This window comes from Calypte anna, chromosome 2 (genome assembly GCF_003957555.1).
Source record: "Calypte anna isolate BGI_N300 chromosome 2, bCalAnn1_v1.p, whole genome shotgun sequence".
Classification (NCBI taxonomy): domain Eukaryota; kingdom Metazoa; phylum Chordata; class Aves; order Apodiformes; family Trochilidae; genus Calypte; species Calypte anna.
The window spans coordinates 54,855,544-54,882,132 of NC_044245.1; the positions used below are offsets into that span (position 1 = coordinate 54,855,544).

Sequence of the window (26,589 nt, forward strand, 5' to 3'; positions counted from 1 at the left end):
TTGTCTGCAAACTTACTAAGGGTGCACTCTTTCTCCTCATCCAAACCACTGATAAAGATATTTAAGGGAACTGTTGCCAACAGTGAGCCCTGAATAACAATACTATTTGTGACTGTCTGCCAGCTGGATTTAACTCCATTCACCACAACCCCTTGGGCATGGCCAGCCAGCCAGTTTTTTACTGCAAAAGCTTACAGCTGTCCTATCCATGAGAAGTCAGATTCTTCAAGCAACTGTGTTGGGAAACTGTGTCAAACTCAAGGCAGACAACACAGCCATTCCCCCATCCACTAACCGAGTCACCTTGTCATAGAAGATCAGGTTAGTCAATCAGTACCTGCCTTCATAAACCTGTGCTGACCGGGGCTGATCACCTTGTCCTGCATGTGCTGCATGATGGCACTCCAGATGATCTGCTCCACAATGTTCACTGAGGTCAGACAAGCAGGCCTGTAGTTCCCTGGATCCTCCGTCCCACCTTTTTGTAAATGGACGTCACATTTACTAACCAGCAGTCAACCGAGATGCCCCTCTTAGCCAGGACTGCTGATAGAAGATGGAAAGGGTCTTGGTGAGCTCCCTCAGTACTCTTGGGTGGACCTCATCCAGCCCCAGACTGTATGATTCAGACAGATTCAACAGTGTGATATGGGAGAAGTGAGGCTTAGTTGACTCTGCAAATGTTTTGCGTGTACTCATGTTGTCCATATTCTACCCATCTTCTCTGGAAAGAGATTATTTGACACTCATTGTCCATAGCCTGGAAGTTACAAAAACAAAAATACATTCCCTTCTGTCTCTGTCTTGAACAAGGATTGAAACTTGCATGGAAATGGAATGCTCGCACTTCAAACCTCTCCAAGTCCATGGCAGCACCAATACCCCAAGCCCATTCCAAATGAGCCTCCCTGAAGGACTTCATGGATTTTTGCAGAGTAGGTGACAGGTGTGGGGGATGCCAGGACAAGGGAAGCAGCTTTTCTTACCACTTCCTATGGCAGCATCCCAGACTGATGAGGGTTATCCTCCAACCTACCCTTCACCAAGTCCCACCTGGACCTGATCTTTTCAACCACGCACCAGCCCACGCTCCACTGTGGAATGAGTCAGGAACAGATCAGCAGGAGGAGGAGGAGAAGGAGGACAGTCGGCTGAATATGAGCCAGCAATGTGCCCAGGTGATCAAGAAGGCCAATGGCATCTTGAATGTATCAGAAATTGTGTGACTAGTAGGGCTGGGAAAGTGACCCTGTCCCTGTACTCAGCACTGGTGTGGCCCCACCTCGAGTACTGTGTTCAATTTTGGGCACCTCAATACAAAAAGGACACTGAGGTGCTGGAGCAGGTCCAAAGGAGGACAACAAAGCTAGTGAAGGGTTTGGAAAACATCCCTTTGGAGGATGTTGTGGATGTTTTGTCTGGGAAAAGGGAGGCTGAGGGAAGACCTTATCACTCTTTACAAATACCTGAAAAGAGGTTGTAGCCAGGATGGGGTTGGTCTCTTCTCACTGGTGATAGATGACAGGACAAGGGGAAATGGCTTCAAGTTGCCTCAGGGGAGATTTAGGCTGGATATCAGGAGAAACTTCTTTACAGAGCGGGTTGAAAGCACTGGAATAGGTCCTCAGGGAGGTGGTTGAACCTCCATGCCTGAATGTGCTTAAAAACCGTCTGCCTGTGGTGCTCGGGGACGTGGTTTAGCGGTGGGCGATCAGGAACTGGGTAACACGGTTAGTACGAGGATGGACTCGGTGATCTTCAGGGTCTTTTTCTGCCTCAGCAACCCCCCCAATTCCACGGCGGCCGCCATCGGGAGGAGGGCGGACACCCCCACCCCCCTAACACCACCGCCCACTCGCTCCGCCCACGCCGCGGCCCAACCAGTGGAGACCCCGCCCCAGCGGCACCGCCCCCCGCCCCTCCGCCCCTCCCTGCGCAGGCGCAGTGCGAGGGTCGCGGTTTTCCCGCCCGTTGTGGAGGCGCTGGGCTGTTGGTAAGGGTTTGGGGACAAGGAAAGGGACAGCTTTCCCTCTCCCTCTCCCTCTCCCTCTCCCTCTCCCTCTCCCTCTCCCTCTCCCTCTCCCTCTCCCACTCCCTCCTGGGAGTTGGGGTCGCGGTGGGGCCCGGGGTTAAACCGGCTGCGCTGAGCAAGCCGGCGGGGGAGCCCTGAGGTGGGCGAGTCGGGCGGCGGCAGGGTCAGGGTCCCGGCGTGAGGAAGGGGCCTGATGGGGGGAGGGGCTCCCTGCTGTACCTGGCTTCCCACTCCGGCAGAAGCCCCTGCGGAGGGTAGGCGGCGTGGGGCAGGCCCGTGGGCCAGCAGGGAGAGGGCTGCCAGAGGTTCGGCAGCTCCTGGAGGTGGGCGATGCGGCCCATCGCCGGCCTAGCCCGAAAACGTGGGGAGGCTCACTGGGTTTTGCTTCTCAGTTAAAGGATGAAAGGTAGTAAGGAGCCGTTTTTCGTGAAGTTCATAAAGTCTCCTGGGAACTCGGAGTATTTCTCTAAAGCTCTTGAGGTAAGTAGGCCCGGTGTTGTTTCTCGGCGAGCGTTGTGAATTGTCTCGTTCAGTCGTTGTGGTTGAGTTAGATGTAGTTAATGTGTATGCATCTGGAAATAAAGCTGTTTCTGTAGTAGTGGTCTTCAGCCTTTAGTAAGTGTTGTTTAACAAAAACACTTCTGTTGAAGCAGTACTTAAAGAACAAGAAATAATTTCAAAAGCTGTTGATGTCGTTAATTGGCACTTAGCTTGGAAGGTGGAGGTGGTGGTCATGCATCTAAACACTAAGCAAGCTTAGGAAGGACGCTGGATTGTTTTACACTGTGAGAGCAGAGAGGCAAAGGCACTGTGTAGCAGGATCAAGTCCTGGCAGTGTGTAATGAACATGAAAGTCTGTGTATTATAAAGAGCTGGAGCATGGGGGGCACTCATGAGGTGTTTTAGCTGCTGCTTCTGCCAATACACTCTTGCAGGGGTGCTTTGTTGTAAGCAGTTTCAAAGCAGATATACTTGCATAGTTTCCATAGGATCATCTGTTCGTTATTTGTCAATTACAATGTTTATTTGTTAACTTTTTTACATGCAGTCTATAAAAGAATTTCAGTCAGAAGAACACCTCCAGATCCTTGAAGAAGCAGCAGCACTCAATATTAAAGAAAATGATAAATCCCTTTACATTTGTGATCCTTTTCAAGGTGTTGTTTTCAGTCATCTCAAAAAGGTATGCTACCCATCAACTTACTTCTAGCTACATTCCTTCTTTTATAGAAGCACTCTAGTCCATACTTCCTGTACTTGCACTTTCTTTTTGCCCTGAATGTAGCAGTTTGAAGTATTGATAATAAAGTCAGTAAAACTTCACTGCATTCTGTGAATAGGGCAGAAGATGGCTAGCAAAGCAGAAGGATAATTTTGAAGCATGTGGAAAAATAAATAATCAGTTCTGATTGTGTTGGAGTCTCTAAGCTGTCTTTTATGTTTGGGTTTTTTTTTTTTACTTTCTGAGTAGAATGATTTTGTTTGACTTGCAATGAAGTGTCCAGCAGAAAAAAAACAGACTAGCTAGAATTGTGTGTTATGTTAGCTATAGCATCTGCTGCTTTTACTGAGGCCAGAAAACCAAAAGATTGTAATGAAAATGTGTAGCAGAAAATAAAATAAAAACCAACAAACCTGACAACTACCTAAAGAGCAGGACAGACCCAGGCCCCTGCCTTCCTCAGGATTAAGGGACAAGGAAAGCCTTCCTTACACCAGTATACCTTCTGCTGATTTTCTTCATGTTTTTTTTTCTCTTATACTGCAGCTTGGTTGTAGGATTGTTGGACCACAGGTAGTACTGTACTGCATGCAGTCCCAGCAGTGTGTCCCCAGAGCTGAGCATCCTGTGTACAATATGACCATGGCTGATGTAACCGTGTCCTGTACCAGCCTTGAGAAAGATGTCAGGGTAATGCATTGTACATAATGGATTGTTTAGCTGATTATTATTGATATTTGCTTTAGATGGCTCATTTCTACATATGTGTAACTGTGTCTGTGTCTAAATATAGGTAGTCTTTCTGTAGTTCACAGGCTATGTATATTTTATGTAGAGAGTTCTATGAAGTAGGAGGGACTCTTCTAACTACTATTTGTAGTGTATCTATGCATGCACATATATTTCATAGGGATGTACATACATGTGTATAATATTTCAGTTGTGTTAGTATGGGAGTAAATACATGGTTTAGTGATTTTTATTAACTGATTAGATGAATCTTAGTTTGTAGCTATAGTGCTACAGACTACATACTCTGTTTTGGGTTACTCAAAATTACATGGTAAAGACTAAATATTCAATCAGATGTGGTTTAAATAGTTAATCATATAACTTTACTTTTTATTTATTCCAATATCTTATTTATTCTGCTTAAAATGGCAACCATCTGTACATTTATACTCATGCACTGTACATTTATACTCATGCAGTATGACTAGAATTTTAATTAGGGATATGTGTTATGTTCAGTGTTTCATAAATGCAAACAAAATGGAGTTATATTACATGGTTTTTATGGCTTCCATAAATCTCCAGTTTGTATTCTTGAACAGTTTTTTAGGAGAAACAATGGACAATTGAAATATATTATTCTATTTTTTAAAGTGATCATGAGGATGATACACGTTCTTTTTCTTTTCTTTTCTTTTCTTTTCTTTTCTTTTCTTTTCTTTTCTTTTCTTTTCTTTTCTTTTCTTTTCTTTTCTTTTCTTTTCTTTTCTTTTCTTTTCTTTTCTTTTCTTTTCTTTTTTCTTTTTTTCTAATAATTTTCTGTAATTTTTTTTTGTCCACCCAGGAAGAAGTTCATAAATATGTGCAGATGATGGGTGGACGTGTGTACAGAGACCTCAACGTGTCAGTAACTCATCTTATAGCTGGAGAAGTTGGCAGCAAGAAATACTTAGTGGCTGCTTCTCTGAAAAAACCTATTTTGCTTCCCTCTTGGGTTAGGACACTGTGGGATAAGTCTCAGGAAAGGTATAAAACACCTCCGCCCCCCTAAAAAATACATTGTACTTGTTTTGGGGACTGGTAATTCTTAGGGTGATTCAGACTGTTTTCTTTTTCTGGTTGATATTACTTGAAAGAAAAAAAAATATTTTATTTTCCTTTCTTTCATTCCTTTAGCATAATGAGATACACTGATGTTAACATGGAAGACTATGCTTGTCCTGTGTTCCTGGGCTGCACGATTTGTGTGACTGGCTTGAGCACTGCAGACAGGAAAGAAGTCCAGCGCCTCACTGCTGAGCATGGTGGGCAGTATACAGGGCAGCTGAAGATGAATGAGTGTACTCACCTCATAGTTCAGGAGCCAAAAGGTAGGACTTGCAGAGTAAATACTGTTTTCACTTGTTGAGCTGGAAGTGGTCTAAATGGGAATTAGCAAAAAAGTTTGCTTCATTGTTGCTGTTACTGCCTCTGTGTTGGGAATCATTGTTGACGGGGAGAGTAACACGGGGCATCCTTGTTGTGCTCTAAGGGTATGGGAAGGAGAACAAAAGAGGAAAAACAGCAGGGACCCAGATGCTAGTTACAGGAAGAAAAAGAGAATCCTTGAATGGATGGATGAATAAAGAAAAACTGAGTTTTCTGAGAGAGCTGAATGGGACTTAATTTATGTGCGGATTGAAATAGGATTGTGGGCTAGTGTGCTTTTAACAGCTCTATTTGTACCTTCTGAATTCCCTACTAAGGCAAGATACAAGCTCCATTAGATCTTGGGAAGGTGAAAGGATTGTAGGTTTTTTCTAAGAAGAATGGGAAGGTTTTGTGTTGGTTTTTTTTTTCTACCCAGTTTCCCTCCCCATGAGAAGATACTCTGAGACTTTTAAAACTTTGCATTCTGCACTTGTAAACTTTAAACCCTATTTTTTTCCTTTGTTTGTTTGGTACCCTGTCATACTTTACACATGAGCTAGCCATGAAGGAGATTTTTGTACTTTAGCTTTAAAGCAGAGTAAGTAAGCAGCTTATTAGATGGTTCCAAGAGAACACAACTTGCATATTGAATATTTGTGTGCATATTTGAATTTTTGAGTTCCCTTAACGCCCAACTATCTTTCAGCAACCACTGATTGAAGCATTAGCCTTTTAGTAACTTGTGATTTTTATTTTGTTTATTTTTGAAAGGTCAGAAGTATGAATGTGCCAAAAAGTGGAATGTGCACTGTGTCTCTGTGAAGTGGTTTTCTGACAGTATTGAGAAAGGCTTTTGTCAGGATGAGACAATGTATCGAGTAGAGGCCAGATCAAAACTGAGTAATACACCCAGTACCTCAACACCTACAAATCAAGCCAGCAAGCCTGACAGTAAGTAAGACTTTAAAATTTATTGAGGTAAAGTAGAAAACATTTGTAGTAGGGAGGAACTGTTTCAAGTTAGAAGGATGCTGCCTGCTTTTGTAATGCTGTTTTGCCAGTTCTGATCCTGCTTATGCTTAAACACAATGAATTACTTTTGTGAACATTTAAAATTATAACTTGTGTAGACTTTAAACGAGAATAATCGTTTAAAACAAACTTGAATTGGGTATATGATTGCTTAAGAATTAATAGTGTATGTCTCAAGTCCTAAAAATGGACTGTTCATACATCTGTTGTTTAAAACAAGCAGCTGTTATGTATTAAATCTTACAGCTGATGTAGGGGGAAAACATGCTGGTTTTTAATTGGTTTTTTATTTGTTGTTTAATTTTTTTCTTCATATATTTTTACTTCATGCAATTAACAAGAAAAAGCAAAACATGTTGTTAACAAACACCGTAGCAGGAAAGACATGGACAACTTTAAACTTGTCTTTCCATACACCTGTTCCAGGCTCACTGACCACTGTTTCAGGAGATGACTGAGCAGGAGCACTACCAATAGAGCTGTGGGAATTCAAGTTTGGTATTAGGGAAACTGTGTATCTGAGAAATCACTGAGTTTGAAGTTGATTTCACTCAGAGAGACCTCTCTCTGCTTTTAAGCATATTTCTAATAGGTAGCCACAGAACTGTAATGCAGGCTTTGAAATCTGGTCTCATTGGCTGCTGTCTCCTGAATGACATTCATTTTGGAATAAACAGAAGGTGCAGAAGCACTCTTGCTAGTAAGACCATACTTAAATGTGTCTAAATAAAACCCTTGGTTTAATCAAGGTTATACTTGCCTAGTATAAATAAAATATTTTTTTCAGACTTCCGGTTTCTTTGTAGCACAACAAAATCTTGTGGTAGTTTTGTACTTTGTTCATCTCACTCCACTAAACTAATGCATCTTTTTTTTTATTGTTATTGTTTAAAGAGCATACCCTTTCGGATGTCAGCCACATTTCCAATATCAATTTAAGTGGTGTTAATGAAACAACATGTAGTTCTGCAATGAGCAGCAGACTGGATCCACTACCTGATGAGCTGGAAAACTTGAATATAAGTTCCTTCTGCATCCCTGAAGATCTGTTAGATGGTTGTCGAGTATGTTTCACAATGTTTACTTTGAAATGTTTGCTCATACCTCGTAAAAGCAAGCAGGTTGAGGGACTGGCAATTGTCACTTGAGTAAATTGTTATTTCCTTGGTCAGTAGCAAATGCCAGATTTATGTCTATATGCTGCAGCTTGCACATGTGTCTATACAGACACGTGTGTATCATTGTATTAAATTTATTAAAATACAAAATCATACATTTGTAGACATAGATATTTAAACATGGTGAATGGGTTCTAGAATAGGTGAGGGGCCTAGGTTTGTTTTGTTTTTCTTGATCATGGAGCTTTGGCTAGGGACTCGTTCCATTAGTGAATACTGACGTTTTGTGAGATTAATTGGCAAAGAAATTATTCAGTTTCTAAATGCTTAATTTTTTGCTGCTTTTCAAAAGCTGCACCTTTAATTTTTGTGTTCTACAGCAGCCAAAACAATTATATCAACATATCCGACTTTTTTTTTTCTTTTGTACTTTTTTCTTTTAAAGTCTCATGTTGGTCTGTTCTCTTTGTAGATTTATCTGTGTGGCTTCAGTGGCAGGAAGTTGGACAAGATGAGAAGGCTTATTAATTGCAGTGGTGGTGTTAGATTTAATCAACTTAATGAAGATGTCACCCATGTCATTTTGGGGGAAAATAGTGATGAGCTGAAACACTTACTGGACAAGACCACTCACAGGTTCTGTTAACTATATTGCTTAAGATCTACTACTGTCTTTTTTTTTTTCTCTCACCATCTTGTAAACAGCAAAAACTATTGATCTGAAAATCCAAAATAACTCTTTACTTTAAGAGAAGAATTCCAGTTGTATTCATAAGTACATCCTCATCTGCTCTTGAATACTGTAGGTTTTTGGTTAGCCACAGGTCACCTCGGTGCATAGAAAAACAAGTAGTCTAATGGGTGAAAAGAGATGTTAACATCTGTTTGTGAATATATTAAGAGTTGGCAACGCAACAGTGGTAGAATTAGTTTACATTATAGAAATTAAGTATGAAATTCTCTTCTCAGGCAGCAAAAATTTAAAAAAGAAAACGTGGCTTGTAAAATAAGTTTGCTTGTTATTTGCATTATAAACCTCAGGGGTGTGTTTATACTAATATATGCAGGGTGGTAAAGACGAACCATGTCTGAAACCTGATGTAAATTGGTTGTATAACACTTTATTTCACAGACCTCACATAGTGACTGCGAAGTGGTTGCTGGAGTCATTTAGTAAAGGTTATCTACATCCAGTGGAGCAATATATTCCTCCAAACTACCAGCTGTTAGAGAACCCCATTTTGGAGCAACCTGCAATAAAGTCACTTCTTCCCAAAAATAACAATATCGTGAAGAAAGAAGCTGTGAATTTTAGAAAACGCCAGGATGCTGCTGAAGATGACTTCCTCTCTCAATATATAAAGACTGATTCTACATTAGGTATGTTCTGTGCACAGTGTACAATAGAAAGTTTAGCTGCTCATAATTAGCATTTGAGATTTGCAGCACTTGCTTTTTAAAAAGCTAGCCACATCTATTATGTTAGCCTCTATATTGTGTCTTAAAAATCGAATTTAAATAGGCCTATTTAAATGGAGCAGTTTTTAACTAAAATGTGGCTGAGAGAAGCAGAATACTGTTGTTTCTTCACAAAACTATTTTGAGTTGCCTGTGGTTGGTTATTTTGGTTTTTTCTCTTTTCAGATGAAGCTGAAAAACTAACATCTAGTACCTTCAATGGTGTTACTCACTTGACTGTTCAAGATGAAAATCAATCTTCCATCTGTAATGGCTCTTTGGGGGAGTCCTCTGCACTAGCTGAAGGAGGCTTGTTTGTCAGAAAGCAATTCCTTCTTTTGGGTTTTGGTGAAGAGGATGAGGCCTGCATGGCAGATCTTATAAAGGAGAATGCTGGGAAAATTCTGTCCTTGCAAAGCAGAACCATTGCAGACTATGCTGTGGTACCTTTATTGGGGTGCACGGTGAAGTCGACTGTTGGGGATGTTGTCACAAATACGTGGCTGGTAAGGGAGTTGGGCTTTCAGTTCCCTGAATAAACGGGTATCTGTATTAGAAATATGCCTTTCCAGCATATAGTTACCAGTGGCTTAAATGTAACTGGTACTGGTAACCTTGGTATGTTTCAACATGCTAAATGAAAGCATGCTTTAAAGCTTCTGCATCTGTAAGGTGTCTTTTATCTGTTTCACTTCATTTTCTGCAGGGTTGTTAAGTAGGACCTCATTGTCATAACTCAAAAGTTTTTTGTGTGAGAGTGACAGCATTCTCTCTAAGTAACTAATTCAGGAGGGGAGGCAGTTGACTTAATTTCAGTTGATAACTTAGTACTTACTTTTTCTGATTCCATGCTTTTTAACTTGTAGCAGAAGAGCAAGTCAGCTTCATAGCTCAGAGTGAAAAAAATATTAACCACATATGCCAACAACAGGCACATGATGTAGACAAACAGCTGTTAGTATTTCTTCAGTATTAGGTAACTTTTTGGGAAGTACATCTATACAGACTTGTATCACTTTAAGGCAGCCTCAAAGGCTGGAAGAATAAGAACTGCACAGTTCTGAGTAACACCTCAGTATGTCAGATTTCTAGATAATTTTTGTTTTGTCAGGTTTTTTTCTGATTCAGTGGGAAATAATTTGCCTTAGATGCAATAGTGGAAGCAGGATTGCTTGTTGAGCTCATAGATGCTGTCATACATTAGCTAGAATATTGCTGACTTTGTTATTTGGCTTGATTTTTGCATTTTTCTGTCTTTTACCTTCTTTAAGATAACATGTGTGGAACAGCAGCTCCTTTTAGATCCCCAGTCCAATCCACTTTTCACACCAGTCTCAGTGATGGAAGGAGTTACCCCTCTGGAACATTGTGTTCTTTCTTTTAGCCAATTCACTGGTGCAGAGAGAGACTCCCTGGTGTATCTGGCAGGACTGCTAGGAGCAAGGTATGTCTCCTGTCACCATTTCTGTTCTCAGTCAGACAATATGATGCATAGATGGCCTTAGATAATTCTGCTGGCTCTTTTTCTGCTGCTTGAATACAGTTATTAACCATACCCTAGATTAAATTTTGTTTATGACTAAATGACTCTTCAATGAATCTGATTTCAGAGTCCAAGAATTCTTTGTGCGGAAAGACAATGTGAAAAAGGGAATGTTTGCCAGTACCCATCTTGTGGTGAGAGAACCGGATGGTTCCAAGTATGAAGCTGCAAAGAAGTGGAATTTGCCAGCAGTCACTGTAGCTTGGCTTTTGGAGTCTGCAAGGACAGGAAAGAGGGCAGATGAAAGCAAGTTCCTGGTTGAAAATGCAGCAGCTGAAGGTTGGTTATTAGCAAGTTAGGGAGTACGATTGTGTCAGTGTACTGTTTGTTCATCATAAAGAAGGCAGGTGTGACAATGTTATGGGTTTTTTTCCTAACACCTTTGAAGTATTAGAGCTAAAGGATACTATTCCAAGTATTTTTCTCCTTTTTCTTTTCTCCCTGTTGAGTAGTGATTCTAGAAATGGTACTGTGTATTTGCTACAAGTCTTCTGGAACTAGTGAAGTCTTGTGTATATCACTCAGTTGGGAATGAAACTCTCAGTATCTCTTGGTCCTTTTGACACTCAGCATTGCTCTGTGGTTTGCATGGGAACTGATGATAAATCCACCTTAGAACTTCCATCTTAGTCTGTGGTGACACAGTGCCCCTGTGTTCTGTTCATGCCTACTTCTTCTTCTGATGCTTCTGCTCCTTTTTTCAGTTATTTCACACCTTTTAGTTGTCAATATTTCTTCCATTTTAAGATGCAAATTACAGTGATTTAACACTGAATGTCAGTAGACCTGTTTTACCAGTATCCTTGTGAATTAATTATATGGGTCACTAAGTCAGAGGATAAAAGGTACGTTGTTGACACACAGACATCTTGTCTACATATTACATTTTTAAGGAAAAAAAAAAGTGTGGGGAAATTAGCAGTAGAATATAAAAGCAATACTTGTGCTAATCTTCTTGAACTGCAAAGATGAGAAGTCATGCTTATCTAGAAGTGTTTATGATGGATAAATTTTGAGGCCTTATTCCTGGATAAATCTCTTTCCTACTAATCTAAAAGCATAAGGGACTGGAAGTGTACATAGTGACCTAAAGAATTGTGATTCAGTTATTAATATGAAAGAGTTTTTTTGTTGCATGAGAAGTAAGGAACCAGGAAGGAGGAGTTACCTTTAATGTTGAAAGGGAAGGATTTGTTATGAATTCCGTTTTTTTTCTTGGATCTTTGTTTTGTACAATGTGTGAGCTATACAGGTATGTGTAGAACCACAAACACTGAGCAGCCCAGGGACTGCTCACTCTTTTTCAGGTTGAAGCTCAGTACCAGTGTAATTCAAACTAAGCAGCTAGCTGGAAGGGACACTTATGATGGCTTTTAAAATGCAGTTGTCAGTTTAGAGCATTTGTTGGGAGTGGCATACAAATTATTATTTTTTTTTTTTTAGGGAAAGAAAGGCCAGATGAACTTTCAGCTGTTAAGTGAAAGTGTACATGAGATCTGTGTTGAAAAAAAAAACAAGATTGCTCCCTTATGTCTTCTTTGTTTCTTTCAAAGATGAGGAGCGTTCCATTACTCAGCTTAGCAAGACACCAGCAACTTTCAAATCTCCTGATTCAGAACAACCTACTTGTCTTCTTGAAGCTGGAAAAAAAACAGCTGTGACCCCTCTTGATATCAACAGGTTCCAGAGTAAAGCTTTTCAAGCTGTAGTCTCTCATCATATTGGGAAGAAGACAACCCCTCTTGCACCGGGGGGACAGCCACAGAAAGAACCATCTTTACATCTTGATACACCATCAAAATTTCTTTCCAAAGACAAGTTGTTCAAGCCTTCTTTTGATGTAAAGGTGATCATCTTTGCTTTTTTTTTTTTTTTGTCTGTATAGGCAGTAGGGTCAAAGGTTCACATAAACGTAAGAGCAGCAAAGAAACCTGTGCTTACCCATTTTTATGCTGTCAACATACAGACTTCTCATTGGCTTTGTTTATATATTTCTCATGATCTATGGACTAGAATCATTGGCTACTAGATGCTATAATAATGTTCTTAACAGAACATATTTTTCTTTTTTGCATCATATGCTCATGTGTTCTGTGCCTCACACAGTACTCAAGCTGTGTTCCTTACATCTAAACACTGAGAAATGTAACAAGAAGGATTGCAGTTGATCCAGGTATTTGGAAACAAGTGTTGCTTGTTCTGTGATAAAATGATACTTTAATGGCACGCTTTAATGTAATAGCTTTATAGCAGTTACAGAACTGTTACTGCACTTTGAAAAATAAGTTGGTTCTAGATTCATTGTCTTCTTCTGAAAGCCATCAAAAGGCTATAAAAACTACCAGTCTTAAGAAACCCCCTGACACTTAGGAGCATCTGTGCCATAATGCACTTGAATGACTCAGGTGTGTTTTGGAAGGCTTCAGATTTGGTTTTCATCTTTGAATGTAGTAAGTAACCTTAAATGAAAGGTGAACGTATTTAATTCTTGTAAGGTTGTTAAGGTTTTGGGGGGCACTTATTTGTGGATTGGTTGTTTTGTTGTTTTGGTTTGGTTTGGGGGGGGGTTGTTTTTTTTTGTTTTGGGGTTTTTTTTTTTAGCCCCTCTGCCTGCAATAGAGCAAAACAAGTATTAAAACCTAGACGATTGTCATGTTCTGTTTTGTAAGTTCTGCTTTATGAACAGAAGGTCCCAGGGAGACCTTGCAGCAGTCTGACAGTACTGAAAAGGTGGCCCACAGGGAAGGGACTCTTTATCAGGGAGTGTAGTGTTAGGAAATGAGGAAATGGTTTTAAACAGAAAGATAAATTAAGTTTAGATATTAGAAGTTTGTCACCGCCAGAGTGGTGAGACACTGGAACAGGTTGCTCAGGGAAGTTGTGGCTGCCCCCTCCCAGAAAGTGTTCAAGGCCAGGTTGGATGGGACTTTGGGCAACCTGGTCTAGCAGGAGGTGTCCCTGCCCATGTCAGGGGGGTTGCAATTCGATGGTCTTTAAGGCCCTTTCCAACTCAACCCGTTCTGTGATTCAGTTGGTACTCCACTTTTTGACATCTAATATTTCACCACTGGTAATTTTCCAGAGCAAAATATTCTAGACTAAGATTTCTGCTTTTGAAAAGGGGATAGTAGAAAGCACAGTGCTTTAGGAATGCAGATAGAAGCACATACTTATGCAACTCTTATGGCAGGAGGTATTATTGAATTAAATAGTAGATTAGTATTAGGAATGGGTTTGGCCACTGGCTTTTTTACTGAGGGCAGTTTTCACTGATGGCAGTGAAAAGAGTTAACCTGTTTTCTTCCTGTTTTGTTTATGTAGGCTCTAAGACTGCTTTTGTGCAATGGTACAACAGTTGCACTTGCTAGCTACTACTGTAATGCACTGTTCTGGCTTAGGAATATGAGATCTTACTACAGACTATATTTGTGAAACTTCAGCTGGAGTGATCATTGGGTAACACATTCAGGAAAGTCAATTTCTTTCTTCTTTTTCTGGTAGGATGCTCTTGCAGCTTTGGAAACTCCAGGAGGTCATGATCAGAAATCCAGAAAACTGAGCACTCCTCTCTCTGAAGTCATCGGCAGAAACTTGAAATTGGCACTGGCAAACAGTACAAGGAATGCAGTAGCTCTTACAGCCAGCCCTCAGTTGACTGCTGCACAGCCAGAAGTGGTAGGAAGTTTTGGATTTGAGCTTCTGGAGCATAGGCTTAATTAAGAAAATGCCATATCTTTTGTTGTTTGAGTTACAAAGTAGTTTGTGAATTGTGCTTTGTGATTACTTGAGTAGAAATCCATATCATTATGCAGTCTCCAGCTAAAGAAAGCTAAGATAGATAAGTTTCCTCTTGGAAGGCAAAGAATATAAAACCTTTTTTTACTGTCATTACTACTACCCTGATTATTAAGCAGTCGCTAAGTGATATGGCATGTAAATGTGTACCAACTTAGAGATTTTAGTGTTGGCATAAAAGGATTTCATCACACATATATTCCTAGGCTCCAGACAAGCAGGATAAAATATTTTGTATTATACTCAAATCAGGGCTTCTTTTTTAATGCATTTGTCCTCTTTTCCTATCTTCCTCTATAGAGTGCTGCTCTTCTGCTTGCTAAGAGGCACAAGATGTGATCAGTTGCCTCTACCCCCTTATAAAGGCACATTATGTTATCCTTTTTTGTAGTCACCTTGCCTCTTCAGACTAATATACAGTAGATAGAGAAAACAGATGATGATGCAGAAGGAAAGGGAGCATTTATTTGTGGCTTGCCACTGTGTACTGTGGAGAAGAGGCAAGAGCAGGTCACAGGAGGTGATTCTCCCCTCCACTTACGAGAGCCCACAGAAGTACTATGTCCAGTTCTGGGGTCCTTAGCATGAAGTCTCTTCCAACCCAAACTATTCTATGATTCTGAGGAAAGACTGTCACTTCTTTTTTAGCTTATTATCTTTACTTTTTTCACTCCAGTGCAAAGAAATACTTGTGTGGTGTCAGGTTTGACAATTCCCTTATTTCAGTGTTCAGGAAATGTCAGTCTGTAATGGAAGGAGGAGTGTATGTTCCAGGGAGACTGGCTGAGAGGGAATCTTTTGTCTTTGGATTCATAGTGCATGGTATGATAATAGTGCCAGGTTTTGACCATGGAGTTTGGGAGCACCAAAAATAGAGAAAATATTTCTTGTAGTTTTGTTGTTGCTACATATTTTATTACATGATACACTAAATACTAAGTATTTTTGTTATTGATGCACAAACTTTCAAAACATGACTCTCCTGTTTCTTCCCTGCTGCTTGAACAGGAAGAAGAGCCCAAGCCTCTAGCTGGTGTTGTTATATATGTCAGTAAAAAACTTGGTAAGAGGCAAAGTGAACTGAATGCAGTAGCAGCTTCTCTTGGGGCAGACTACAGGTATCAACTGATACACTCAGCTCCTAAGCTTCTGCACTGATGCAACTTCTAAGAAATTAGTCTTGGCATTTTAATGTGCTTATCCATATGATGTTCTAACTAAACATTAGATTTCATTACCTTAATTTCTATTGCTAAATGAGGTCACCCACTTCTAATGTGAAATAAGGCCATCTTCCCTCCTTCTCCCCTCAATCTCTGTTCTTGATAAATCTGATAACAGGAAAGACTATTTCTAATGCTTTTTGATAGGAATTCGTGTCTTCAAATTCTATTTCTTTTATTTTCTAGATGGTGCTTTGATGAAACAGTAACACACTTTATCTATAAGGGAGGTCAAAATGACAACAATAAGGAGTACAAATCTGTTAAAGAACGGGGTATACACATTGTTTCAGAGCACTGGCTTTTAGAGGTATGGAGCTCACTTTGTTCCCATACTAAAAGTGAAGGGAAATGGAGGTTTAAAACCAGATATGTGGCAGTTGATTTGCTGTTTGAAATGATGTTAAACATATACAGGAACGGATGTTTTGCATCCTGCTTTGAATTTGTAAATAGAGCAGTCAGCTTTCAGGGATGTCCTTTTGCCATGTTCTCCATGAGGAGGATAGAAATTTTCTTTCATTGAACATTTCTGCTACATGTTTCCCAGAATGAGAGCCATGTATTTTTCACATGTAAAGTACTTCTTTTGATGGTGTTCTTTTTGTACTTTTCCTATGCTTAGCTGTGGTATGTCTCTCTTATCTCATTTTTCTTATGTTAACCAATGTTATTACAGAGTGCCCAAGAATATAAGCGGTTACCTGAATCTCTCTTTCCTCACACATACAATCCCAAAATGAGTCTGGATATCAGTGCAGTACAGGATGACAGGCTCTCCTCCTCCAGTAAACTTCCATCAACTGGAAGACCAGCAGAGGAAAATGAGGTATGATGTGTGATACAAATTAGTGTTTGGATTGCATTAACTTTATTAATATAACAATTTTTAAAATTGCTTATTCAGCAATGACCTTCAATGACTTTCAACAAGACAAGAGGGCATGGTCTTAAGTTGTGCCAGTGGAAATTTAGCTTAGATATTAGAAAGAATTTCTTTACGGAGAGAGTGATCTGGCATTGGAATGGGCTGCCCAGGGAAGTAGTGGATTCTCTGTCCCTGGAGATATTTAAAAAGAGACTGGATGTGGCACTCAGTGCCATGGTCTGGTAACCGCAACGGTGGTTCAAGGGTTGGATTCGATGATCTCTGAGGTCCCTTCCAACCCAGCCAATTCTATGATTCTATGACCTGAAGCAGCTGTAGCTTGTCTTTAAGGAGCATCTGTAATATCTTTCATTAAATTTCTGCGTTTGTAGTTCTCCTGGGGTGATGGAAGGAAACACAGGTGTTTCCAGATTACAAGTGCTTTCCAAATTTGAAATTATGTAGGTCCAGTCTTTGCCTTCTTTTATAGCTAATGAGATCCAAGGTGTACCTTTGCCTTCCTAGACATTTAGACTGCAGAATAGGTGTTGTCACTGATGCTGCTTTTCACTGTTTTGCTGCCATTGCAGTAGCAGGAAGGTTAGATTTACTCTAAGGCAAGATGAATCCTCTTCAGAATTTACTCAAGTATTGAACATGGGTAAAAAGCAAAAAATTTTTGTGTTTAATAATTCTACTTGTCTTTGTATTTTAGATTATTCCAGTGGATGAAGATGATGATGATGTAACTACTGACCAAATAAAGGGAACAATCGCAACAGATGATGAGCAATCTGTAAGAAGTGACTCCAAAGGAGGTAAATGCAAATCACTGTTTTCAAAGTAATTGTGGAACAGTAAACAATAAAAGCCTTTTACAGTTACAGGTGCTGAATGTTCTTGACTGGTATATAGATTAGTACCCTTATTTGGAATCCTTAGGTACTAATTTATATACCACTTGAGTACAGCTAGTCCTTATTGTTGCTGAATATGAATGTTTTGCTCTCTTGTAAAGCCTTACAACCAATAAGAAAATCGTGATAATCTGTTGCAAATTACATAATTGCTGTTTCTTTGTTTTTAAAACACTGAAGTTTGTCTTTAACATGACAAATCACTGGTTTAGAGGGTAACTTTTTTGTTGTGTAAATGAATGTGTTGGGAGAGAAAGTGAGTCAAATGGAGATATCTGCTTGTGTCTAGGAATATGTGACTCAGGGCATAAGTAATTTTCCTAGGTATTTTTTTTCCAGATATTTCTTATCAGTTCTAATGTATTGGTTTTGTCCTGGTGCCAGAAGACAGAGGTGGAAGCTGGCTGGAATTTGTTACTTTTCCCTGAGTATAGCTAAAGTCTTAATCTTGTGAATTTTCTTTCTTCTCAAGTTTTAACCCAAGCACTAGAAATGAGGGAGAACTTCCAAAGGCAGCTGCAGGAGATCATGTCTGCTACATCATTAGTGAAACCACAAGGGCAAAGAAGTTCCCTTTCAAGGAACAGCTTTGATGGTTCTCCAACCACTCCTGACAGCACACGGTCTGTGCGAAATGGCCGCAGTAGGGTCTTGGAAGCTCTAAGGTATTGGTTTGTGTTTCCAAGTATCTTATTTTGTCCTCTCTGTGCATACTTAGTCATTGAAACGTGAATATGACTCCAGAGTTTCCAGATGTATTGTCTTTCTCTAGTGATTTATTTAAGTTCATCCTCATGCAATTCAGAACCTCTAACTAGACATGTTAGTTAAAGTCAGAGTGAGTATTATCCATAGTGGGTATATTTTTTTTTTCAAAAAATCATAGGATGGTATGATGGCTTATTTAATTTTGAATTTAATTATACCTACTAATTTCTTTCTCTTCCCATTAGTAAATGTTCTTACAGATTTTGAAGAAACCATTGCTGCAGTATTTCAGTACATAAGTTATAGACAAGTAGTACATATTCCTGCAAAACACCTCTGTGAATGTTTCTCCTCTTTTCTTTTTATTTTCTCTTTAAATAGAGAATAGGATTTGCGGTACAAAGCTTGACTGCTGGTCTTGTTTTTACACTGAGATTTTCCCCTTTCCCAGACTCACTTTCTAATAATAATTTGTTGTACACTGCAGTTGATGTTAAGATTAGCACCTTGCCTTCTAGTATGGTAGTGTTCTGTAAAGCAAAGTAATATTGAGGGGATTTATGTTTGTTTTTTTTCATTAGGCAGTCCCGTCAGGCACTCACAGATATAAACACTGAGCCATCCCAGAGTGAGCAGATCATCTGGGATGATCCTACTGCAAGGGAGGAGCGAGCAAGACTTGTCAGCAACTTTCAGTGGCCTAATAGTCCTTCCCAGTGCCCTGAACAAGGTCAGAGTAATGCCAGTAAGAACATGGACGAGTCTGCCTTCAAAGGATCTTTAGCTGATGCAGAGATGGCTGCTATAGGTAAAATTAGAAATACAGTATCTTTGTTCTTTGGTACAGTGTCCTTTGATTTTTGAGGCTTCTAAAATACAGTACTGTTTGAATTCTGATATTTTATTTTTTTTAAAGTGCGAATTGTTGGCATTTCTTGAATGCCAGAAATACAACTTTACATCTTTAATCTTCATTACGTGTTACTATGTAAATTTTAAAGAGAAGCATTCGTATCCATTTGGTATTTGTGGTCAAACAACGAGGCAACACCTGTTTTAAAAGTCTGCATCAACTTTAGGAAATCTTCCAAATTTTTATTTGGAACTTTAGCTAATTCCCAGATAACAATCCAGGTAGGTATAGTGAAATTCAAATGGGAATGCCAGTAGCAGAATCTTTTTAATTATAGTAGAAATATTTATTGGTGAAGAACAGAGATATAAGAAGTAGTTGCCCATGAGCCTGAAAAACAAGTGTGTGAGAGCTGCTGATGGACATGCCTAGGTTAGGATCTAGTCAAGACAGTCTGTTTCTAGGACTAAGGAAGCAACATACTTAGGTTTTTTAATCTATTTTTGCTTTCTTGCCATTCCTGCCTCCTGACATATGGTGGAATAATTTATTTGCCTTTCCCTACTCCATCTTTCCTGCCCCAACTCCTTCTGTGAGTGTACTTAGAGAGTTGCTGCTTGTGCCAAGAGTATTCCTGAAAACTGATCCTGGCCTAGAGGAGATTGAAGAAAAAAAGCTAAATGCATTAAATTGATTATTGGTTAAACTGAATCAGTGCAGTTTAGCCAAAGAAATTAGGCCATTTGAGTTTGTTGTTTGTTTTTTGTTTTTTTTCAAAACTTCATCAACATACATGAATCTGCAATATTAAAACTGGTGATTTGTGATACAAGGAAAGAGCATCTTTAAGAAGAGAAGTGGTGAAATGTGACTGTGCATGTTGCAGCAGCAGTTGTGTTTTGTCATTTTAGGATAAATTCATGGGGTTTTTTTATTAATCCATAATTATTTTCAGACAAAGACAAGTCATGCAAAAATGCTTTACTTTCACAGCTGTTCCTGAGGCTGGGGATGGAGATTTGGTTGCAGATGAAAAAAATCCTGTCTGTAGAGATCCTGAAGCACCAACTAAAGATTGTTTGATTCCCACCCCGCAAGCCCCCAGCATTGCTTTCCCACTGGCTAACCCTCCTGTGGCACCACAGCCCACTGAAAAGGTTTGTCTTATGAAGAAATGTTTATGATTATTTGTGTCCAGAGAGATGTACACTTGAAGAGGTTTTGAAATTGATGGAAAATATCAAATCAATTAATATCTGCATTTAAAGTCTTCAAGTGGCTTACTTTTATGCCAGGTCTAATTTTTTCCCTCCTTTGAGGTTTTAAATAACGATGGTTAAGTAAATAAAGCTTGTTTCTTCAGGCAAATAAAGCTGTTTGTCCTCTTCCTGCTGGAACACTGAGGGGGGGCTTTGGAGTGGAAATTCGTATTTCTTGGCACTCCTCCAGCTATGTTTGGATGATGGGGAAAAAAAAGTTTAGACTTTTGTTTCCTTTGTGGTATCCGGAATTTATGTTTAGGTACAAACTGAAGATTATTTTTCTGCCAAAAACCTCGTTTAAATTCTGCTTTGCTATAGGGAACTTGGAAGAGGCTGGGAAAACCAGTGTAGTCTTTTGACCACAATGTATCTATCACTGGATGCTCAAACTTTCAGCAGCTACATTATCTCCAGAGGCACAATGTGTCATGTCAGTAAACAGCCCCTGTTGGAAATACATAGAGGCCCTCAAGTTAATCCAAGTCTGAATGAATGGGGCAGTGTGATAGATGGATGATGATCCCTTCATGTGTTCAGCTTGGCATGGATATGAACGAAGGATTAGTTTCTAATGACAGATTGGTTCAGCTGTGCCCTTAAGAAATGGGGAACCAAGCAGTAGCCTAACTTTGATTTGTTAAGTTCCAAGCTTTTGTTAAGTAATTGACAGGTTTGGTTCTGCTTTTCCTGACTAAAAGGAAACTTAATATAAAAATAACATATATAAAAATAACTTAATATAAAAATAATAATGTTTGGCAGAGAAATAATCAGCTGCCAATGTGATCTTTCTTATTTTCAAAATCTGTTACTGTATTTCCAGGCTGCTACAGAAGATGGGAAGGCTGGTGAAGAACCAGAAAAGCAACGTAAATTTCAGCTGTCTTCTCTTAGTCCTCACGAAAGATTTGATTACTGCCACCTGATTGAGGAATTAGGTACCAGATATTTGTAAAATGCAAACAGTAATATGTGTCTGTAAACTGGTCAGCTGTGGCTCGCTGGGGAAAAAAATGGGCTTCTGTTAATGACTCATCAGATTTGAGGTGTCCAATTTATGGCTATCTGTGCTTGTGAGCAATTCTTTGAGTATATTATTATTATGGAAGTGATCAGCTTTACCATAAAACAGTAATAGTTTTGTCTTCTTGCAGTTTCTTTTTTCTGTCTCTACAAGGGCCTCATTCTTTACAGTTGGGATTGCCCAAGGCTGCTAAGGTCCTCTGGGGTGTCTCTCATCCTTGTCTGTTACAGTGGCATTTTATTTATTTTATCAGAGCCACTGTTTCCTGACCACTTCTCCTTTCTTGCCAGCTTCTGCCTATGTCACTTAATGATAATGTTTTCAATGTCAGTTTGAGTTAAGTATCTTTTTATCTGAATTCACATAGTTCGAGTTGATCTTTACTGTGGCATGGCATGACCCTTAATTTATTTTTAATCAAATCCATTCCTCACTTCCAAGGTGGAATAGTACTTGAGAAACAGTGCTTTGATCCAAGTTGCACACACATTGTTGTGGGACATCCTCTTCGAAATGAAAAAATCCTGGCTTCAATAGCTGCTGGAAAGTGGGTGCTTCATCGTTCCTACCTGGAGGCATGTAGAGGAGCTGGCTGCTTTGTTCAGGTATCTGACTATCATTAAGAAATGAGGATTTTGCACCTTTTTTAAACTTGTTTTTATTTTACAATACTAGGAGAGGACCAAACTTTTACTATAGGGACAAGAAAACAGCTCTGTTTTGCTAGTTAGTTCTGAATATTGAAGTCAGGGTACTTTTTGGTAAATTCTCATTGGTATCAGCTAAATTTATACAGATCTTTTTACACCAAGAATTAAATCCTGGTCCTTTCAATAAGTCAGTATAGTAGTTTCAAGTGATCCAACTCCATAACTATGTATATAAACTTTTTTGAACACTCTTCTAGCTCCTCACCGCCCTAACCAATATTTCACACTTCTTTTCTTGGGTCTGTTAGTTCTTTTACATCACCCAGGCTAACTTTAAAATAATGCCTGTGAACTGGTTCACATCTTTATGTATGAAAACCACCTTTCATTGTTTTGAAAGACACTGCAGAAACTTTAAAGTCAGTGGTGTACTGAGTAGTGAGTTTCTTTGCCCTGCTGCAGAATTCCATTGCAGGAGGAATATGTCTGACTACAACATGACTTCAAGTCACAGAAAATGTGACTGAGATATATATGTGCAAGAGCCATATCTCTAATTTTAACTAGAGCTTTTTTGGTCAGACAAAATTGCTGTATAAAGGTAGAGTGGGTTGGGATTTGTTCTGATTTTTTTGTTTGGTTGGTTTGGGTTTTGTGGGGTTTTTTTGTTTGGTTGGTTTGGGTTTTTTCCATCTTTATGTTTTTTTCCCTATTTCCACTGTAAAATTGGCAGAACTGCTTTGTAATGCAAGCTTATGATTGTTCTAGGAAGATGATTATGAGTGGGGAAGTAATTCCATACTTAATGTTTTGCCTGGAATCAATGTAAACCAGAAGAAACTAGCACTTGCAGCCATGAGGTGGAGGAAAAAAATTCATCAAGGCTGGCAAGCAACTGGTAATGTTGAGGTATGGTATTGCTGAGGCATTCACATACTCATGTAAGTTGTACAGTGTGGGTGGACATGACAGGGATTGTCACCAAGGAACTCAGAAATTTAACCAGCAGGGAAAGTTAATCTGCCTTGTTCTAAAGAACAAAATGGCTTAGCTGAATATATTTTCGTGAAGTAATTTTGTTTTAAAAAAACTTTTTATGTTGGCATATTGTGTCTCATTCTCCTCCTGAACCATTACTCATTTTTTGCAAAGCTGGACTGTGGCTACTTACTTATGCAAATGTCCCTTGGCCTTAAAATCCCTTGCTGGAGGGGTGACCCAACTGGGCTTTACTAGAAAACCAGAATTGGTACTGGCAGTAATGGTTACATGTAGCTGAATACAGCTCTCTGGACAGCATTTTTATAGCAGCGAGCATAATGTGCTTCAAACATGGCACAAGTTTGCACCTTTGCCAAAACACCTTCCCTTATCTTCATGGTGCAAGTTCCACAGTCTTCCAGTGATATTTTTGAAAGTGGGAATTAGTCTTCCCAAAGACTTGAATCTCTCAAATCAGGCATCACTGTTGAGTATTCATTGAAAAGTAGAAATAGTGCTGATATTTCAGTCACACCAGGATGAATCTTGACTTGCATATATTTTACAACAGCCTTTTTAAATGAATGCTTGTAACAAATATGCTGTGCCCCTTGCCTACCTGGAAACCAGACTGAGTGCTTGTAGGGGGCAGCTATTTGGCCATAGGTGCTGTTGCTGTAACTGAGAGAATAATGTAGTGCATGGGGCTGGGGGGAAATGCTGTGTTTAAGTAAGATCTGTTTCTGTAGATAAGTGTATGGTGTTCTGTAAAAAATACTCGTTGCCAAGGGTCTCTGGTTTGCCCATCCTGCTGTGTATGTGGAAGAGTTGGGCAACCTGTCTGACTGGTGTTGGCCCAATAGTTGTGTGGGGTTTTTTTCTGCCATTTACATGTAATAACATAACCAGGTGATAGCAAACCTTCATCCGATGGCTGTTGACAAAAGGGACAAATTATTATAGATCCATTAAACTCTTGTACTTTTTTTAGTACTGATGTATTTCTGACTAAATTTGAGTCTTTTATCCAGGGAGCTTTCAGTGGCTGGAAAGTGATCCTGAATGTTGATCAAACCAAGGAAGCGGGATTCAGGCGCCTTCTTCAGTCAGGAGGAGCAAAAGTATGAAGGTTTTTTGAAAAAAATGCTTAAATACGCATGTGTTTCTATTTGAGGTTTTTTTTTCTTTCTTTCTGTTAAACTCTGGGCATTTTTCATAAGCGTAAAATGTCTTAACAAAACTGATTACACGGGGTTGTAGCAAGACAATGCTCTTTTAGGGTACGGTGCTTCAAGGTCCAACCAGGTGTTCCAGCAGAGACTCACGAACAGTGCTCTGAGCCTATAGCCACTAGCCTGGATCGGTGCTGTTGCTCTGAGAGCGACTGATCTCTCTGCTGGCTAGCTCAGGAGTGAGCCCTGCCTGTGTCTTAGGCCTCACCTTTTATTGGCCCCCTGGTCCTGCTCATGCGCAGTGGGGGCCCACCCTAATTGGGCACAGGTGGGCTTGACACAAGCTCATGCTCACTCCCTGGCAATTAGTGGCACCTGGTTGCCTTGTTACACTACACGGGGTAGCTCAGACATGGTCAGAGGGTGGGAGGAGATCGTTTTGCATATGGTCAGGCAGGGCAGTTTTTCTGAGGTCACCCAAGTCGGCAGTGCTGGTGGGAACTGAAGGTGGATATGCTGTGTCCTGCTCTGGTGAAAAGGGCACCCTTCTTGTAAGGTACATGGTGGTACAGAGTGCAGCTCTTGAGGGTATTTTATTTCCCATTGGTTTGCCTAGATAATTTGGTGAATGAAATTGTTGTCTTGGGGAAGAAACCCAAATATAAGCTTGGTTTTGTCTGTTGTGTTTTCAACTTCAGGTGTTTTCTGGTCATTCTGTATCTCTCTTTCAAGAAGCAACTCATCTCTTTGCTGACTTCAGTAAGTTGAAGCCAGAGGACAGCAGGGTTAACGTGGCTGAGGCTGCAGCCCAAGGAGTGAACTGCCTGAAGCCGGAATACATTGCTGACTACCTCATCCAGGTGTGTCTGCCAGGGCTGCTCCTCACCTGCCCCACAGCTGCCTCCAGCAGTCCCAGCTGCCTGAAGCCTCTGGAGGGGGCTGCAGCTTTTCCTGTCATCTGCCTCTGCTCCCAGGAATTGTGGCCACAAGTGCCTATGCTGAGTATTTTGAGCCACGGTCTCAAAATCTTAGTTGCTGTAACATGATTTGTTCTACTGCTGGCAGCAGATCTGTTGCAGGGAGCTTGCAAAACCTATTCAAAATATGTGTGCAGTGTTCATTTTAATTTTCAGTTTTAGAAAACTAATGAGCTGTTTCTTCTCAGAAGCTTCTTGAGGTAAACAAAAACTTATACTAAGCTTTTTTTTAATTTTTTTTTTTTTTTTTCCCTTTCTTTCTCTGTTGAAGGATCCACCTCCCCCAGTGGAGTCTTACTGCCTACCGGAAGCTGAATCCTACCTTCAGAATAACATGGAACTTGAAACTGGAGTATCCCAGAAAAGAAAAGCACTGGGAGAAACGAGCAGAGTCAAGAGATCCAGAATACACTGAGCAAATTCCATGTTTTTAATTTGGATGTTTTTAAATTTGTATTTATATTTTTCCAATCTTACCAAAAAAATTAAACGCTTTGAGATTCACTTCCAGTTTGTCCTGTAATTAAAACAGTTTTACAGTAATACTGATGGGAAAGGTTACTTGGGATACCAGTGGCCTCTAGAAATGTGGCAAGAACTCATCCAAAAACCACTTTGTTTCCAAAATGTCCTAACCCATTCCACTAATGATTGTGTGTAGGGGCACCACTGTATAATAATAGCTAGAGAAATACTTTGTGAGATGCTTATCACATCTTTTATCTGTATGTTGTAGGGAAAACACCAGTTGCATCCAATTCTGTTGTATTTGCCCACAGTAATGGACTTAGGTTTTACATTAATTTTTCCTCTTTCAGTATTTTCTTTTGAAGGGGAAAGAGAAACGGGACAAAAAGAACTGGCTTGTAAATGTTTGCACTATAACAAGAAGGTGTAATAATTTATTTCTATAAAACAGAGGTGCTGTTGTTGTACTGCTGTTGTCAGTGCTAATGAATCTGTTCAGTAAACATAAACTCAACTCTGCTTGACCAGAGGTGAAATCTGTCTGACCATGCTCCCTGTTTGAGTCTGTCAGGAACCAGAGGCAGAACAAAGATGCTGGTTACCAGCAGCTGGAAATGTTTCTAGGCTACCACACTGTGACAAACTTTTTGACCTTTTAGTAACTGTGGGGTATGGGTTTCTGTTTACTGAACTTACTCTGCATGAGCTGCACTCTGGTAGTCTGAGTAGAAGTGTTTGTGCTTATGGAATTTGAAGAGCTGTATTTAAGCAGCTGAAATTGCTGCAGCCTATTTGAAAGAAAAGCATGACATACTGTTGCACAGGAAGGGTAGGTTTGTCTGGGGAAACGTGTAACATTTTTAAAGTATATTTATCTCTTCGTTGCTTTAAATAGGGAAGAGGGTATATTCTATTTTCTATGCTGAATACTCCCATTTTATAGAAAGGGTTTGCATCCGTATCAATTGCAGATACTCTTGAGAAGGGAGGAGCCACAAACATCTAAGCTCTGTGCAAGCTGGAGAATCTTGCTCTAGGCTGAGGAGAACTAATCCCTCACTGCTGGAGGGAAGGGAGAAGGGAAGGGCGCTGGGGGGCAAGAGGGGCTGCAGGTGAGAGAGCAGGGAGGCAGCTTGCCTTTGTG

The 26,589-nt window shown here is 39.9% G+C and overlaps 1 protein-coding gene across 1 annotated transcript; it reads left to right on the forward strand.

The window, feature by feature from the left end:
* The first annotated feature begins 1,921 nt into the window (after positions 1-1,921).
* Positions 1,922-25,732, forward strand: TOPBP1 (DNA topoisomerase II binding protein 1). The gene is made up of 28 exons (XM_030446303.1): positions 1,922-1,993; positions 2,425-2,512; positions 3,081-3,215; positions 3,801-3,944; positions 4,831-5,012; positions 5,163-5,356; positions 6,168-6,347; positions 7,323-7,492; positions 8,019-8,182; positions 8,679-8,926; positions 9,191-9,510; positions 10,276-10,448; positions 10,615-10,826; positions 12,101-12,393; positions 14,049-14,222; positions 15,351-15,460; positions 15,752-15,875; positions 16,245-16,394; positions 17,149-17,251; positions 17,823-18,015; positions 18,640-18,866; positions 19,905-20,068; positions 20,997-21,111; positions 21,639-21,802; positions 22,616-22,756; positions 23,860-23,949; positions 24,699-24,860; positions 25,249-25,732. The coding sequence occupies exons 2-28, from the start codon at positions 2,432-2,434 to the stop codon at positions 25,390-25,392; spliced, it is 4,557 nt and encodes a 1,518-aa protein (XP_030302163.1). The 5' UTR covers positions 1,922-1,993; positions 2,425-2,431; the 3' UTR covers positions 25,393-25,732.
* The last annotated feature ends 857 nt before the right edge of the window (positions 25,733-26,589 follow it).

What these genes read in the sequence shown, in the direction of transcription:
- TOPBP1 (XM_030446303.1), top strand. Translation starts at nt 2,432, where the DNA reads ATGAAAGGTAGTAAGGAGCCGTTTTTCGTGAAGTTCATAAAGTCTCCT. An exon ending in CTGGACAAGACCACTCACAG is followed by an intron (nt 8,183 to 8,678) that starts GTTCTGTTAACT and finishes TTTATTTCACAG; the next exon opens with ACCTCACATAGTGACTGCGA. An exon ending in CACCACAGCCCACTGAAAAG is followed by an intron (nt 20,069 to 20,996) that starts GTTTGTCTTATG and finishes CTGTATTTCCAG; the next exon opens with GCTGCTACAGAAGATGGGAA.